General features: G+C 46.3%; 2 protein-coding genes across 3 annotated transcripts in view; one reads left to right on the forward strand and one right to left on the reverse strand.

The window, feature by feature from the left end:
* Positions 1 to 6,914, reverse strand: part of GNPAT (glyceronephosphate O-acyltransferase) — a 29,033-nt gene extending 22,119 nt beyond the window's left edge. Inside the window, exon 1 of the mRNA XM_081296955.1 lies at positions 6,693 to 6,914. Coding sequence (XP_081153081.1) covers positions 6,693 to 6,770 — 78 coding nt within the window. The 5' untranslated portion in view covers positions 6,771 to 6,914. The remainder of the gene's footprint in view (positions 1 to 6,692) is intronic.
* FSAF1 (40S small subunit processome assembly factor 1) lies at positions 6,910 to 15,844 on the forward strand. 2 transcript variants are annotated; one of them, XM_081296962.1, is made up of 7 exons: positions 6,910 to 7,118; positions 8,919 to 9,247; positions 12,823 to 12,879; positions 13,497 to 13,592; positions 13,715 to 13,801; positions 14,342 to 14,394; positions 15,232 to 15,844. In XM_081296962.1, exons 1-7 carry the CDS (start codon positions 7,037 to 7,039, stop codon positions 15,365 to 15,367), a joined length of 840 nt encoding a protein of 279 aa, XP_081153088.1. In that variant the 5' UTR covers positions 6,910 to 7,036; the 3' UTR covers positions 15,368 to 15,844. The 2 variants fall into 2 exon arrangements, with proteins under 2 accessions (XP_081153088.1, XP_081153089.1); XM_081296963.1 differs by lacking the exon at positions 6,910 to 7,118 and adding an exon at positions 7,125 to 7,514.
* Positions 15,845 to 17,110: the final 1,266 nt, after the last annotated feature.

The following is a 17,110-nucleotide window of genomic DNA, read 5'->3' on the forward strand; positions in this document are numbered from 1 at the left end:
CTCTACTACAAAGTTATACCCATAGCCCATCTTTGATTATTCTTTATTTTGTTGTTGTTCTTATTATTATGGGGATTGAACCCAGTGGTGCTTTTACCGCTGAGCTACACCCCCAGCCTATTTATTTATTTGTTTGTTTGTTTATAGACAGGGCTTTACTAAATTGCCAAGGCTGGCCTCAAACTTGTGATCTTCCTATCTCAGTCTCCCAAGTAGCTGGGATTACAGGTGTATGCCACCATGTCCAGCAATATCATTATTTTTAATATTAAAAATTTATATAATTCTTCACTCCTTGCTATATACAAAAACACATCCTTAGGCCCCCCCTCCAACATCCTTCTTTCAGTGAACCCCTCCATCCTGGCCTCTTCCAGCTTTCATCCTGCCAGCCTCCTCTACTATATAACACCATTATCTAGTGCTCCCTCTCCCTGCCCACCTCAAACTGTCCAGCAATTTCCCTGCTTTGGTTTTTAATTCATGGCTCTCTGTCACAGTAGAAAAATCTACCTTGCTTCTGTAATCCAGTGACTCTCAACCTGGGAGAAGTTTTCCCCTTACAAATTTGTGTTCTTTCCCCCACCTCCCTCAGTCAGTCTCCTCTTCCAATCCTCTCTGTCCATCCTCCTCACGGTGCTGGGCATGGGCACACACTTCCTGGTTTTCTGGCCCGGCTTCTCCTGCCTCTCAGCACACACACTTGGTAGCCACACTTCACATCTGGCCTTTCCCAAAGGAACTCATTGCTCTGCAGGGTCCTGAATGCCATCCTGTTCCTAAGATCTCAGTCTCCAGGCCCCTGTCATCTGCAGCCTTCTGTATCACTCTAGTGCCTCTCCCCTCACCCTTTCTGTCCAGTCCTAACCTGGCTTTGAGCATGCACCCTGTCCACTTGGCAACTCACCACTGCCCTGGTCATCTCTCAGTGCAGCTTCAGCCCTTTCCTTCAACAGCCCCTCCGCTGAGCTCACTGTCCTCTGCACTCACTGCCTCTGTGCTCTTCTCAAGAGAGTTCTAATCAGACCCAACCCTACCATGCCACGGCACCCATCAACCACTCCTGGGAGAGGGAACTGCACTGCCCACCATGCTTTCTTTCTGGCACCTGGCCTTATACATCTGCCCATCTGTTCCTGTCATCCCTGCATAGGCACCCCTTCTTCTGTGAAGGCTCCCCTTGAGTTCCACCTGGAATTACTGACACCTCCTCATGTGGACTTCTTCACCTACAATCCATGTCTATTACAGTATGTATCCCACACTCTGTGACTGTCAGCATGTCTTGTCTCGATACTAGAGCACAATTATCTTAAGACGGCCTATTTCTTTATCTTTCCAGCATCTGGCCATGGTGCTGGAATTCTGACATAAAATTGCAGTCACTGCAACATATCACACACTCTTGCTTATAAGCCATTAATAAGGAACATACAGCTCTATCACCCCGGTTAGACTGCAACAAACATCATCATGTAATTTGAGGGTCAAAAGGGATCTTGAAACTTTCCATTTAGTGGTCCTAGGAATAGAAAGAGAAAAGGATCAGGATCAGGATCAACAGGGAACACATGGAGGGCAGAGCAATCAGGACACCAAGAGCAGCAAAAAAAAGGCACTTTAAGAAAGCCTGCAAAAGGGCTGGAGTTGTGGCTCAGCGGTAGAACGCTCGCCCAGCACATGTGGGGCCCTGGGTTCAATCCTCAGCACCACATAAAAATTAAATGAATAAAATAAAGATATTGTGTCCAACTACAACTAAAAAATAAATATTTAAAAAAAAAGGGGCTGGGGTTGTGGCTCAATGGGTGCGAGGCCCTGGGTTCGATCCTAAGTACACATAAAAATAAATAAATAAATACAATAAAGTTATTGTGTCCAACTAGAACTAAAAAAAAAAAAAAAAAAAAGCCTGCAAAAAAGGATCAGCAGCAACTTTTGCACAGTTCTGTTACCTGCAGGGCCAAGTCCACACCTCTTGCCTTATTACCCCAGCTTTTCATGACCCCTACCACTTCCTCTCTTTGACAGTCTTGCTGTAGACATGCAATTCCCTAAACAAAGAATGCTATTTCAGGGCTCTCCAGACCTCTCTTCAAGTTAACACCTCGGCAAAAGAGCATTCGTCCTTACATATTTGAGCACAGCTGTAAGCTTGGCTTTGTGGTTTGTGTTGGGGACAGAGTGGTGATCAAAACAGTCTCTCTTATAAGTAATAAGTGCATGGCAATACCAGCAATTGAGAGAGGCATGGATTTTCAAAATGATACCTCCAACATTTTATTAAACCTGTATTTGGTGCCTCCTGTACAAGACTGTGAACTTCTTGTTGAGGTAGGTAAAGTATCTTCTACGTTTTTGAACCTACTATTATCAGTAGGATCTCAGTCATCATAGAATGAAATAAGGCAGTTACTTCTTGAATCCTGTTGACGACAGCTCCCTAACATTCATAGGATAAAGCTCAAAACTCCCCAATTTGGCTCTAATCCAACGTTCAATCAAGTGGTTTTTAACCCAAGCTGCACATTAAAATACCTCGGGAAACTTTAAAAATACTAATGCTCAGGCCCCACCACTAGGGGGTGCTTGGTTAACTAGTTCTGTGAGCAGTGCCTAGGGCATCAGGATTTCTAAAAGTACCCTAAGTGGTTCCCATGTGCAGGCAGGGTCAACTACTTATCAACTGGCCCTCCCTTAGGCCTGCTAGGAGTATTGATTATCACTGAGTAGACATATTTGCATGGCTACTCATCCAGGAATATAAAACAAAGGAAAGCTAAGTAAGAGGTGAAGTGGGCACTCTCCTTGTCTGAGTCTGCAGGCAGGCTCCCCAGCTGATGGCTGGACAAGCCTCTCCTGACTTCTGAACCTCCCTTCTGACTGCTCCAGAGGACCCATTCACTCAGAAGAAGGTCACCAATTGCTCCAGCACCAGCCACCAGGCACTGTTCTACATGCCTTAAGTTATACACTGGGAACACAACTTGAACAATGCAGGCAAGAGTCCAAGGGAGGAGAGCTACATGCCCTCAAGGAAAGACAAACAACAAATAAATAAGGTCAGTTAGCTTAGTGAAACCACCAGTAGTGTGCTGCTGGTGAGTATCCAGCCATTTGACAAACGCCATGGAGAGCCCTGACTTACAGCCCTCACCACTTCAAGCTCAACAGGGGAAAGATGCACAGCAGCACGTGTTTCAGGAGTTCCACCTTCCAGTAAGACACACACATACACAACCTCCAGAACATATTATAAGATTCAGAAAGGTAACTAGGAAATGCTAGGTTTTGAGTATTACCATTGTTTTAAATAGACTTTAATTGTAAGTGTATATAATTTACTTTTTGATTTTAATTCATTTATTTTTATGCAATGCTAAGGATTGAACCCAGGGCCTCACATGTGCTAAGCAAGTGCTCTACCACTGAACTGCAGTCCCAGCCCTACTTTGATTTTTAATAATGGTTGTATTTGAACACACAACATTCCCACACACTTGGTGAATATTTAACTGTCAGCTGTGGCAAGCCTACTGGCTTTATACTTAAAGGAATAAAGTAGGGGACCTGATGAGGAAGTGACTTGAGAGCTAAATAGTTGCTGGAAGCCTCTCTGAGGAGGTGACAGGTGAGTTGGGATATCTATAATAAGAAGAGCCAGCAGTACAACATTGTGGAACACTGCATGCCACACTGAGGCTATTGCACACGCATTCTGAGCAGAGGGCATGCTTATTTTAAGCCTGAGAAATAGAAGGTCAGGTGGCTGCAGACTATTAGGCAAGATCAGGAAAGTCAGAGCAGTGGCAGTTACCAGACCACACAGAGTCTTATGGAACACAGCAAAGGAATCACATCAAGAGTCCCAGGACTTTTCCATTTCTCATCCCAGAATCTCACTGAAAGACCACAAGTACTCCTCTGGCTTTGGATACAGCTACTAGCTGATGACTGCCGGAGCAGCATGTTACTCCAGACCTTCCTCTTTTGCTCTGGTACCATATTGCCACTCTACTTGATGTCTTCTCAAATGATGATGTTGTTTCTGGTCTATAATATGATAATCAACAAGCTAAATATCTCTTACCTCAAAATGAACACATCCCAAACTGAAATTGATACCTGTCAAAACCTGTTTCTCTCCTGTAAGTCCTATCAAAAGGCATCAGCTGCCCAGTTGCCAAGTCACAGAAACCCAACAGTCAATGTCAGATTGCCCCCCTTCCCTTAGCCAACTGGCTCTAAGGGCCAACAACTTGCTGTCCTAAGTCCCACAAACATTCACGACCTTCCACCAACCTCACTGCACTGGCCTACTCCAGGCTTCCTTGGTCTTCTGGATTCTTGCAATAGTGTCCCGATCATCTCTATGCTTATGCTTCAGATTCCCTCCCCACCCTGATTCCCATCCTACACTCTCTGCTTAAGTAAAGGAGGTTGCCCACAGATAGTCGTGCCAGAAACCAGTAGCTGAGTATAAATGGCCTACCGTAAAACCAAGATTGTTATCCTTAAGGATGTAGACATGATATCCATATTTGTTAGGAAATGTCCTTTGCCTGCTTCTTCTGATTCTCATGTCCCCTTTGCCATATCCTTACCTGATGACTGGCTCCCCAACACAAGTAAGGCAGTGGTTTTCTTACATAATGCCTAAGACTGTCTTCCTCTCCTTCACCTACCATTCACACTTCAAACCTCAGCTAAGGTGTCACCTTCTCTAGGAAGCCTTGCAGAGTCCACAACAACCAGGTGTATCTCCATTTTACTATCACAATATATGCTGTGCCCTTAGATTACTTAATTGTAATTATTTATTCACTTATGACTTCCCATGTCCTTAAAGGCAAGGGCTGGATCTGTAACACCTACATTGAGAATAATGACTATGATACTGTAGATACTTCTAATGTTTGCTTTTATCAGAAGTATCTTAAATACCTGTAAACAACCAATCTCAGATAAGACAGAAAGTATTGCACAATAACAGTGGAAATGAGGACAACCTGAAGGAGTAAGAAGTAGTTCACTGAAATAAGACTATGCAATCACAAAGAGTAGCCAGAACCACTAATAAGAGGGCTGCTGTCCAGCATCAGAAGTACATTGTTCACATGCATTGTCTTGGTCTTTTGTGGGAAGCCATTCTGACACGTGATTGGGTGGCTCCTGTTAAGGGTCTAAGGCGCTTTGGCTGTGTCGAAGCTTTCCGGCCCTTTCCTGATGAGAGAGCCCATCCGTGTGGGGGTGTGCCTGACCCCGGGGACCCAATCACTGACCCTGACCTTGGAGTGCGGTCCCGCCTCAACCTTCATTGGATGGAATTCTCCCCTGAATCTCTTGTTCCCCAATAAAAGGCTACTCCCAGGCATGTTCAAACTCTCTCTCTCCTGCTAGCCCTGCCTGAGTAATCCTTGCTGCCCTGCTGGGCGGTTAGAGGAGGGAACCAGAGAGGGGAGCTAGGTCTCGGACCTAGCAATATAAAAAAGGTAACTGAGTCTGTTTTATTTCGATCTCATCTAGCTAACTTTATGCCTAGAACCTCATTAATGAAACCATTGCGCAGGCCGCATGGTGGAGTCTTTAATGTGAAAAAGTCAACAAATCTTAGGGTTAAAACGTCACTGATGAAGGAAGAAGTAAAACACCAACTCTGTTCAACACACACAAAGAAAATTCCAGTCAATTCACAAACCACTTTAGGACAAAAAAAGAAAAAGCTTTCCGTATGTTGGATCTGCACAACAACCCTGTTCTCCACATGTCTGTCCTGCAGTATCAGAATCAGAAAACAAAGATGAAATATTTCCACCAAAGAACTGTGGGCTGACAAGGTCAGAGAGGAGAGGCGCTAAGGGTGATTAAGCTTGAGGGAATAGGCAGTTAGCAGCAATCATAAATGAATGGCTCCTCACAAAGCATACTGGAGCTTCAACACACTACAAAGAGGACTGTCCCTATCTGGAGATGGTCACGTTCTCTTAGAAACTGGGGATTTTGTTTATTTTGCCCTTTTGTGTTTTCCTTGCGCTGACCTTCCTGCACAAATTAACACTACACTGTACCTAAATCAGAAACTTACGCTAACTGCCAGGACGTGGATTTATGTCTTCAAAATGCATTACTTCATTTCCTTCTAAAGTAGATAAAAATTAATTTGGTAATCAAAGCAACAGATAATAACCAGATCAGTTGCCCCAGTATTGTGCAATCTCAACGGCTAAAGGGCTCCCACCTTGCAATTTCTTCATGAAAATTTTAAGTACCAACATTTTGGTGGAAAAAACAAAGCAAGCAAAAAAACCCCACCAGTCCAAAGCCCAGAAGAGGAAGAGGGGGTGGCCGGAGTTGAAGTGGCCGGTCGGAGACAGGCTGGGTGGCAAAGGTTGTCCTCCAAAGTGGCTTGGAACAAGTGCAAGGACGAAGACCAGACCAGCTAGACACAGAGCTCCCGGGCGTTCGGCTCTGCCAGCGCGGCCTCGACCTGCCAGCACACCAGCCGGGCGGCCCCGCGGCGAAGCGGCAGGCCCTGGGCCGCGGGGGAACCGCCCGGCGCGCGCGCTGCCGAGGCGCGCGGCACAAGCCGTTGCCTGGGAACCGCGCCGGCACCCACGCCGCGGCGGTGGACCTCGGCAGCTCAGGGCCAGGCTGGGCAAGCCCCGCCGCGGGCCGCGATCTCGGGCGCCTACCGCATAGAGGAGCGCGACAGCGCCGGAACTGGACGAGCCGACCGAGAAATAAGGTCTGGAGGAGCTGGGAGCGTCCATGGCGCGGCTGCCGTCCCGGGCGGGGCCTGGGTTCCTCTGCTACGCGGCGGTGGTGCAGCCGCTGGGGGCGGTTCTTCCGCGCGGGGCGGCCCGACCTCGCCCAGGCCGACGGCACCCTCTGCGGCCGCCGCACGGGACCCCGGGCGCCGCCATCTTGCCCAGGACGGAAGCCGCGCGGGGCCCCGCGGCGCACGCGCAGCCGTCGGCGACGGAAGCGGAAGTGCGAGTGGCGAGTGGACGGCTGGCCGGGGTCCCGCGCGCGCGCGATGGCACCGGAGTCAGCTTCCCCGGAGACCGTGGGCTCGCAGACGCGCCTGGACTCCCTCCTGCAGTCCCTCTACGACCTGGGTGAGTACGACTCGCGTTGGGGCGCGACGGCGCTCGGTGCCTGCAGTCTGGGGAGCGCCGGCCGCCCGCGAGCCTCTGCAGGGCCTTCTGCTGTCCACGAGGTGTCCAACCTTTCGCTCCCCTGTCCTCTTTTACTGGGCCAAAATGAAATTAAAAGGCTTATTATTAAAGATTGGTAACTGCCTAGCACTTCAGTAGGAAGCCCAGCAGGGCTGACATGGCTGGCCACCTTTTGGTACCAAGAGCCTGATCTTTTTTTTTTTTTTTTTTTTTTAAAGAGAGAGTGAGAGAGGAGAGAGAGAGAATTTTTAATATTTATTTTTTAGTTCTCGGCGGACACAACATCTTTGTTGGTATGTGGTGCTGAGGATCGAACCCGGGCCGCACGCATGCCAGGCGAGCGCGCTACCGCTTGAGCCACATCCCCAGCCCAAGAGCCTGATCTTAACTAGGTTATGGTAATGAAGACAAAGTCTATTTTGTTTTTATTTCGGAGCAGTTGCGGCTCACCTTGTCAGTAAGAATCAGCTTAAAAGTATGGAGAATTTATCAGGCGCAATTTGCTTTTCACATACACCCCTTTAATTTTTACAACCTTGTGATTGTTAACCTTGTGGGTGTGTCGTTATTCCTATTACTAGGAATGTAGAAACACACTGAAGGATACCGAGCTTGCTGAAGGTTACCCAGCTGGTTATTTGCAGAGCCTGGGTTGCAGGGCCCAGAGCCTAACTCCAGATCCTGTCTTGTGATGAAGCAACTCTGTGCCCTTGGAAATATTGGAGGACAGAGAAGAGTTAGTCTCTGACTTGAGAAGTTTAAAATCTAGAGGAAAAAAACAGTCTGATATAGTTTGTTTCTACAGTCTTGAATTGTTATGCCAGAAGCTGTGAAAGTTTGGATTTTCTTTACTCGTTTTTATATCCTTAATGCCAGAGTGTAGCAGCTATTAACACAGTTGGAGTAAATGACTAAGTAAATAGAAGCAAGCATAAATCATCAACTAATGTCCAGAGAGCTCTTGTATTTATACTGTCGGTGAGGAATGAGGCCCAGAATTTTGGTCAGAACCTTTAGATGACTGACCAGAGTTTGAATAGGTGAATCAAAAAGTAGATATAGGGATTGGTAGAAAATAAAGGTGTTTAAATTAAGCCAATCAACTTAAGTTGTTAATTGATAAAGAAAACAGGAAGACTGTTACATGTATCTATAATCCTAGAAAGTTACTTTTTATTTTATTTGGGGGCAGTGCTGGGGATTGAACCCAAGGGTGCTTAACCACAGAGCTACATTCCCAGTCCTTTTTATTTTTTATTTTGAGACAGAGCCTTAGACTTGCAGTCCTCTTGTCTCAACTTCCTGAGTTGTTGGATTTACAGGCAAGTGCCACTACATGCAGCCTAGAAAGTATTTTTTTAAAAAGAAAGAAAATACATGTCATGTATCTGTAACCCTAAAATTAAAAAAAAAAAAAAAAAAAAGAACAGCATTGGCTGCTGTGTCAGACACAGTAGCACCATGTATGAGCCTGTTGGGATGTCCAGTAATGGGCACTGTCATGGTGCTGGTGCTTAGAGTGAGGACCAGAGTCATTGTATAAATATGGTCACCAAGGACATGATGGCTGCATTGTAGATTCTATAAGTTGTGGGAGTGTACTTTGACGAAAACAGTTTATTTCTTAGTGTGCACTGCTGTTACTTAATGGTTGTGCCAAACGCAGTGCTTTCATGTACTTGACGTTGGTGATAGCTAAAACCAAAAATATTTGCTTCCTTTTTGTGTTTGAACAAACAGGAGAGACTGAAGATGAATCAGAACAGAAGAGGATCAGAAAGAAGAGGGAAAACAAGAAGAGAGATGTGGGAGCTGCAGCAGCCAGGTCAGTGGGGCCACCTTCCCTGCCTGCTTCACTTGAAAGGGGGCAGAGGAAGAGTGCTTCCAGCTTTTTCAAGGAGCTCAGAGAAGAGATGCATGGTGCTCCTGATGTCACCTCCCAGGATCCTCCTTCAGGACCAGAAGTCTCTGCTGCTACATTACCACCCTTTCCCCACATAGAAGTGGTCAAATTTCACAGCAGAAATAAAAAAAGAAAACTGCAACCAGAACAAGATGAGCACACAAAGGTAAGAAGTTGATTGACCCCTTGAATGGTGGCATTAAGTTACTGTCTTTATAGATGGCATGCCCCCCCAGGACCACCCCCACCTAAGGATTTGCTCATTCACAGGACTCAGCATAAAATTGTTATCTGTCATCTAGACTTGTAGACTGACCTTATCAAGCTCTCACCCTTCAGAGTTAATCAGTTCTTCATTATAAATCTCATAGTTGATGTAAACTACCGGTAAACTTGGTACCAGCAGTGGCTCAGGGTTTAAGATATGCAGGAAAACTCTGATAAGCATAAATTCTGGTTACTTAGTGCTCAGGACCTGGCCAGCAGCAAGTCAAGAGAACAGAACTGTCTTGAGAATTGTGGGGCTTGATAAGCCCAGACATGTTCAGTAAACTCCTTTCCATTCATAAGCATTCTGCTTATTAGTGCTCAGGAAAACCTCAATTGTTCATCTCTTTCTGATATTCCTGCTAACTGCCAGCCACTGTTCTAGGCATTGGAATATAGCATCAAAATGTGCAGCAATCCTTGCTCTTGAGGAACTTGCATTCTGGTGGAAGAGCAGTTGATTTTATTGTCTTTCCAACTGAACCTGAAAATCTGACCCAAAATTCAGTCCGTGAAGGAGGTATGGTTAACCTCCAAATGTTTTTTCCTCCACAAAGATATGTCCTATCAACTTTGGTCTATCAAAATAGGAAATGAGGATTGCATTTGTTTCTAAGGCTGCTGCAAAAATAGCCACAAAATTAGTGACTTAAAAAATTATCTTGCAATCCTAGACGTCAAAGGAGTCTAGTATCAAGATGTTGGTAAGGCTGTATTCCTTCTGAGGGCTCAGGGGAGAATCTTCCCTGTGTCTTTGATCAGAGGTAGCTCTGGGCATCCCTTGGCTAGCAGCTGCGTATCTGCAGTCCACTTTATTTTACTCTGCCTCCATAAGGACATCTTCCCTTGGGTTTAGGGGTCATCCTAAATCAAGATGACTTTCTGTTGAGATCCTTGTGCTCTAAAGATCCTTTTTCAAGATGTTTCATGGACATATCTTGGAGGCATACAGTTCCATCGACCACTAAGACAGTTTGGCTTGCAGTTGTTCTTTTTGGATACAGTACATCCTTAGAACTAACGCATTAGTGCCAGTGTTTGCTACCATGCGCCCACATCCCGCTTGGGCTGTGGGATTGGGATCCCTATGTGTCTGTGGGCTGCTGGCAAAAAGACCAAATGGACACAGAAGTAATTTTTTTCACAAAGCAGGGGTGAAACTGCTCTGCGACCTTAAGTGTTCTGCTTTCACACTGGAAGACTCTAGAGCGAGAGAGTATGCGTGCATCCAGAATTCCCTTTATTTATAGGGAAATCAACAAAGGATTTTTGATCAAATGTTCTTCACTAAATAAGGCAGGAGTGGGCTGGTTAAGCTCCAGTGGGTAACGCCCAGGTCTAGAGCCAGGGAAAAGTAGACTTCTTGGCCAAGCGAAGGTGGAGGCCACCTGCCTCGTGCAGCCCAGACAGCGTTCAGTGCCAGACCAACACCCTTTGGGCTCAAGGCTACGAGAGGATGCTTCGTATAGCTCAGGGGCGGCCCCCACAGTTTGCCATGTCTTTACTCTAAAAACAACAAAAGCAAGCACTTACTGTCGGTTTACTAACATTTCTCCCTCAAGGATTATTAGAACACTCCAATTATCTTTACCTTTATTTTAGAATTCTAGGTCAGCTTCCCAACTCCTATGCTCCATATCCTGTGGTACTGGGACCTGTTAGGGGAGAGCCAAGAAATGGTCCTTTGCAGCCAAAGCCCTCAAGCTGTCTCCTGTTACCCCAGAGCTCCCTTCAGATACTAGTATTATGTGGGCAGCTCTGATGTGAGAGAACTGGGAAAGCCCTGCTTTGCTGTGTAATTCAGGGCTGGAGAGTTCAGCCAGGATAAGTGTCTTGGTATCCCCCTACCCTATCTGCACTTCCACACATGTGTCAGGCTTCACGTCCTTCCTAGACTCTTGTGTGTTCCCCTTCTAGACTGGAAAGTTTCCTTCATTTTAAAAGGGTGGGGAAGTTAGCACTGAGTGATTGTGCGTTTCCCTGTCTCTTAGTAATAGAATGTCCATTGTGTGGTCCTTTTCTTTCTGTTCTGAGTCCTTTCTGTCGTGGTTAGATTTTTCCCAGGAACCTTGGGAACCTTGACTCTGTTTGGTTTGAATTTACTGAGCCTAGTGAAATTTTCCATTTGTCCTTGATGTTCCACCCTTTCTTCTTTTTAAAAAAATTTGCATCTTTTGGACTGAGGTTGTAGCTCAGTGATAGAATGCTTGCCTAGCATGTGTGAGGCACAGGGTTCAATTCTCAGGACCACATACAAATTAATAAGTAAGTAAAGGTCCATTAACAACTAAAAATATTAATAAAAATTCATATCTTTTGAAAATGTTAGTTGTGTCTGGTTAAGGAAACTGAATGTGGATACAGTGAAAACACGTACACCCAGGAGAAGATAGAATCTCAGCATTGCAGCAGGTGAATGTGACTTGGTCCCTGTAGCGTCCTCTTGAGTTGGGGCTCATGAGGTGCAGAAGCTGTGCTGAGAGCCTGTGAAATATGGGAAAGTGTAGTTGCCCTAGGGAGGGGTAAATAGCAGCTCCCCGTGGTGGAATGAATGAATGAATAAGTGATCTCATATAGTTGCCTTTGTTCTCTGAAAGCACTTAAGCCATTATGGCACAAGTTCCAACAGACATGAGATTGGCAGAAATATGTAGCAATATAACAGTCACCTCTGGTGAACATCCAGGGCACCAACTGTTTGTCTTTAGCAAGACCTTGAGAAAAGAGGAGGTGGGGTGAGCTACACAGCAGGCCTCCTGGCTGGCCCTACTGAACCCAGGAAGTGGTCTTTTTCCAGGACTGAGACTTGAACCATACATTCTGTGAGGAAACTGCCTTGTGCTTTACAACTGCTTGTCCTTGGCTTATATGGGAACTGGCCACCATTTATGTTGCGTTTTACCTGTCCCAAATACCCACAGGTGAACTGCCTGCTCCTGTGCTACTTCTAATGCACAGGAAATAGTAGGTTTAAAAAAAAATCACTTATTCACTCATTTATTCCACACATAATTGAGTGCCTGCTATTTGCAGCCTCTAGGCAGCAGTGAACAGGTGTCGTTCTTTGCCCTCGTGAAATAAACTGTGCTGTCTGCTGGGGAGGCAAGCAAAACCTCAGATAAATTAATATAATTGGAAAGAATTGCAAATGCTCTGAAGAAATAAATAGGGTCCCCAGCATAACAGGTAGAACCTACTAGATAGGTGGTCAGAGAACACTGAGGTTTTGAGGAACTGCCACAATTCTCTATAGCAGCCACACCATTTCACATTTCTACCAGTGGAACACAGGATTCAAATTTCTTCACATTCTTGCAACATTTGTTATTTTCTTTTTTATGATAGTGGCCAGTCTAATGGGTGTGAGGTAGCCTGTTCAAGGCTTTTGAAACTCTGATGGTGATCTATACTGTCATGATAGGGTACTAATGCAGTCAAAGATGATTTTAATAAGAATTCTTTTTTTTTTCGCAGAATAAAATTCTTGTCCTTGAAAAAGATGTGGATATTCAAGAATTTAACTTGGAAAAGGTATATTTTTTAAGATTGTTTAATTATTTGTAATTGATTTTATTTATTTATTTATAAGTTCATTGTACTTGTATAAAATTTATCAAATGTTGTAAAATTTGTAGTCATTAACACCTTTATTTATAGTGCCATAAAGTGTTTTGCATGTATAGTGGTTAGGGAAGTGATTATGCAGATCCTGCTGGTTCACTTGATTGCATGCTGTGTGCTCTCAGAGACACAAGGTAGTGACAGTGACTATAATAAGCTAAAAACCAGGGACATGTCCTTGTTGGGATCAGAACAGGTTTTAAAAATGCCTACTAAAAGGATAGGAAGAAGCCAGGCAGCACCCCGAGTGGGTATGGCAGCTGCTATGGTCGGTGGTCCTGAGTAGGTGGTGTTTCTCAGCTCGTCTGCAAGCAGCCTGAGTGTCGCAGAGCTCTTCCCTGGTCCTAGTTGTCACTGATGCATGTGGAGATAATTTTTTCCTTCAGTGGTCAGATTTGACATGACAGTGATTTGCAAGGAGAGCCTCCAGGAGCTCCTTTACTGCACCTACAGGACCACAGTACTCTCTGCAGTTGGAGCCATGTTGCCCACACATGCATCCGGGTTGAATTCTGTTTTCTCCACAGGCTCGTTTGGAAGTGCACCGGTTTGGGATCATGGGCTATGGGAAGGGAAAGGAAAGAGTCCTGGAACAGGAGCGTGCCATCATGCTGGGTGCTAAGGTGAGGGGACATCTTCCATTAGCCACAGGGTGCAGAAAGAGCATCCCAGGGCAACACAGGGAACACTGGGACATTTCACAAAACAAAAGCTGACGATACATGTCCTTATTCTTTGATTTCAGCCTCCCAAAAAGAGTTATGTGAATTACAAGGTTTTACAGGAGCAAATCAAAGAAAAAAAGGCAGCAAAGGAAGAAGAGAAGAGAGTGGTAGGTGTGATGTGGGGAGCAGAAAGGCGGGGGTTATCTCCCACAGGGCTTGCTGGGGCCGTGGCCATGCCTGGAAGTATTCAGGAACACCACTGCTGAATGTTGGTTCCCTCCTCTCTGCCAGCCAAATTTCATGATGCCAGCCAAGGGATCTGCTGCTCACCTGCAGGGGCAGTTTTGAATAGCAGGCGCCTGCCCAGGTGATGCTGGCTCTTCCCCTCTCTTGGCTGCCCTTATGCATCTTACGTGTTTTATGTTGTAAAGCACATGAGGCCCTTTGCAAAGCCCCAAGAATAAGTATGACACTTGGGTCTTTTCACCTAGAATAGAAGACTTTACTTTTGATGTTGGTCTTACCTGGAATAGCCTTTCACATTCTTGAAACGGCTTCAGATTGAGACTTTGAAACAGTCATAGTTAGTAGGCCCATTTGAAAAAATGACTAAAAATATCTGGTACCTTGGTCACAAACCTCTTGCCCGTTTTTGAATCTGCATTCTCCATTACTGACCCATATATTACCTTTAATTCTGAAATCAGGCACAGGATACAGATATTTTCAAGAAAAAGAAGAGGAAGAGGCAGGAAGACAGGTGAGTGTGCTGGCAGGAGCCAGGGCTGTGCAGCATGGGTGAGCCTCGGTCAGTGTGGCGGCAGCACCTGTAATGTGTGAGTGTCCTCCCAGGTCCACAGGGGAAAGGTGGGTTTTAGTGAGTTGTCCCAACCGAGGAGCTTCCTTGGCACTGAAACTGGAGCCCTCTGTTGTCAGAGACCAGGCCCCTTAGGGATTAGGGAGGAAGCTGGGCTGGAAGGAAGCCAGCAGCGGTCAGGTGGCCTGACCGGCCACAGTGCGTGGAGGGGCTGTGAGGAGCCGGCCTTGCCTCTGCTTGCCTCTTGCCTTTGTTCAAGCACTGCCTGCTCTTTCTTCAGTTCCTGTTTCCCACGTGACTTTTTTGTCTTGACCTTTTTTCCTGGATGCCTAGTGGTGCTTGCACATGCTGTAAAACGGTACTTTGTTCTGCCACAGCGATCCATGGCGTGCCCACTGTGTGCCAGGACGCAGGGGGCCAGGCACAGGTGTTGGTCCCCAGTCATGACCACACTGATGGGGTCCCTGTCCTCCAGGACTTGCGCTGTAGGAAGGGAAGTGCCCCAAATAACACATACTGGTAGGCAAGGCAATGTTGGGTACTAGACTGTGAAGAGGCTGAAACAGCTTCCCAGGGAAGCTGGGAGGTCACTTGAGGGCAGTGACATCCATGTGCAGAACTGAGCAAAGGGAGGGCCAGCCTAGAAAGGTCAGTCTACTCCAAGGCTCTGAGGAGGAAGGCCTGCAGGACTGCATCAGGGTGGGTTCTGCAAGGATACTATAGCCTCAGTGCTACCAGCACCTGACCGCATATGGTACCTTTTTCTCACCTTGAATGTAGAAAATCCAAAAAGAAGCCGGTTTCTAGTACTTCATCAAGTGGACAAGTTGGACAGGTTGGAAAATTCAGAAATGGGACATTGATTCTGAGCCCCCTTGATATCAAGAAAATAAATTCTTCCAGAGTGACTAAATGAAGCACTTTATCAGCTAACAAGAGGAATGGGATCAGGTGATCCTGCTGGCACTGGGCCCTGCCAGACCCAGACTCCTCACATTCCACAAGAGAATTTCCACAAGAGAAAGGTGAGGCCGCGTTGCCAGCTGTTGGTGAGCACAGCAAGTGTCACCTCCACTTCCTGCCCTGGTTACTTGGAGCACTTGTTTGTGATGCAGTTTTCCATAATCACAATGTCTTGTAAATGCTAGTGATTGACATTAAATTGCCTTTTGACTTTTTGGGGGGTACTGGTGGTGTACGCCTTTTAACATTTGTGACTACTTTTACCTTATGAAAGAATTCAGAATGTGGTAATTCTTCAGTTTTGTGGAAAAGCAGTTTTAATTTTTCAGCCTACTTTGTATATAAAGTCTACTTTGTAAGAAGTTATATAATAAAATATTTTTTGTATTTGTATTGATTGCTAAATAATAAAAGATGGTTTTAACATGTGCTTAGTGCTCATGTGCCAGTGGATATTGTCTTGCGGAAGCCAGAACTTACAAGCCACACACATTTTTAATGATATCATCCTTACTTAAGGTGTCAACAGCTTCTCAAAGCTTGTGGCACATTAAAGAAACATTTTCAATGCTGGTACAATTATGACTTTTTAATTGCCAAAAAATTCAGATCCCAGCCTAGCACGTAATCAAGTTTTGATCAACAACCCTCTGGGTGTCCTTGGCTGGCTGTTGCGCGGCTTTCAGTGGACTGTGGAGGATAGCGTGTGGGTAACTTGGATGAGTGGAGCCTGCAGAACATGACAGGTGGCACTAGGAAGAATCTCAGGAGCTAGAAATGTGGTACTGGGGAAGAGGGGCCCTTGCCCATGAGCTGTGACAGCAGATAGGCTCTTGGCCAGGCTGACCAGAGTCCCCCACCTAGTCCGTTTTGGAAAAGCCTGCAATTCCAAGTATAAATCACACTTCGCTGTGGTTTCTGCTTTTAACTTACTGCACAGGTATTTGAGGAGCAGTTTTGGGGCCAGTTGCATTCTAGAAGCACTTTGAGGTGTAGGGGCAGAAATGATAAATACGGCCAAAGCAATTTGGATCCAGACTTCAGCTGGTGCTTATTATTTCCTGTTGACGAGGCTCCAGCAGGGTTGGTAGCAGAGAGAAGTGTCTATGAAGTCATGACTGAGGTCTGTCCGGGGCAAGTGTGCACTTGCTGTGTCTGCATGCTGCCCCTTCTCTTGGTGGGGTGCTTCCTAGCGCTACACGTTCAGTGCACTCGGATCTGCAGGACACGCGTGGCAGGGTGACTGGCCCGCCTAAGGGAGACAGAGAGCCTATACAGGGGGGCTCAGGACAAGCTGAGCCTAGCAGGAAGGGGCGGCAGAGCCTCCTCCCTCCTGACAGAGTGGCTGGAAAGTAGAGAGGGACCACTGGAGTGTGGAAACTCATCTTGACCATTTATGACCTGGTGATGATGTGAGGAGGTCTTTGCTCGTTAACCTGAAGCCAGCCTGAGAAGGGGTGCAGATGCCTCATCCCGGCTACCCCTGTGGTGTCCGGCACTGTTCACTCACCCTGGCTACCCCCGTGGTGTCCGGCACTGCCCTCTCACCCTGGCTACCCCCATGGTGTCTGGCACTGCCCACTCACCCTCGCTACCCCCTTGGTGCTCGGCACTGCCCACTCACCCCAGCTACCCCTGTGGTATCCAGCACTTCCCACTCACCCTGGCTACCCTGTGGTGCTCAGCACTACCCACT

The sequence above is a fragment of the Spermophilus citellus genome (genome assembly GCF_964194105.1).
Source record: "Spermophilus citellus genome assembly, chromosome: 6".
NCBI classification, from domain to species: domain Eukaryota; kingdom Metazoa; phylum Chordata; class Mammalia; order Rodentia; family Sciuridae; genus Spermophilus; species Spermophilus citellus.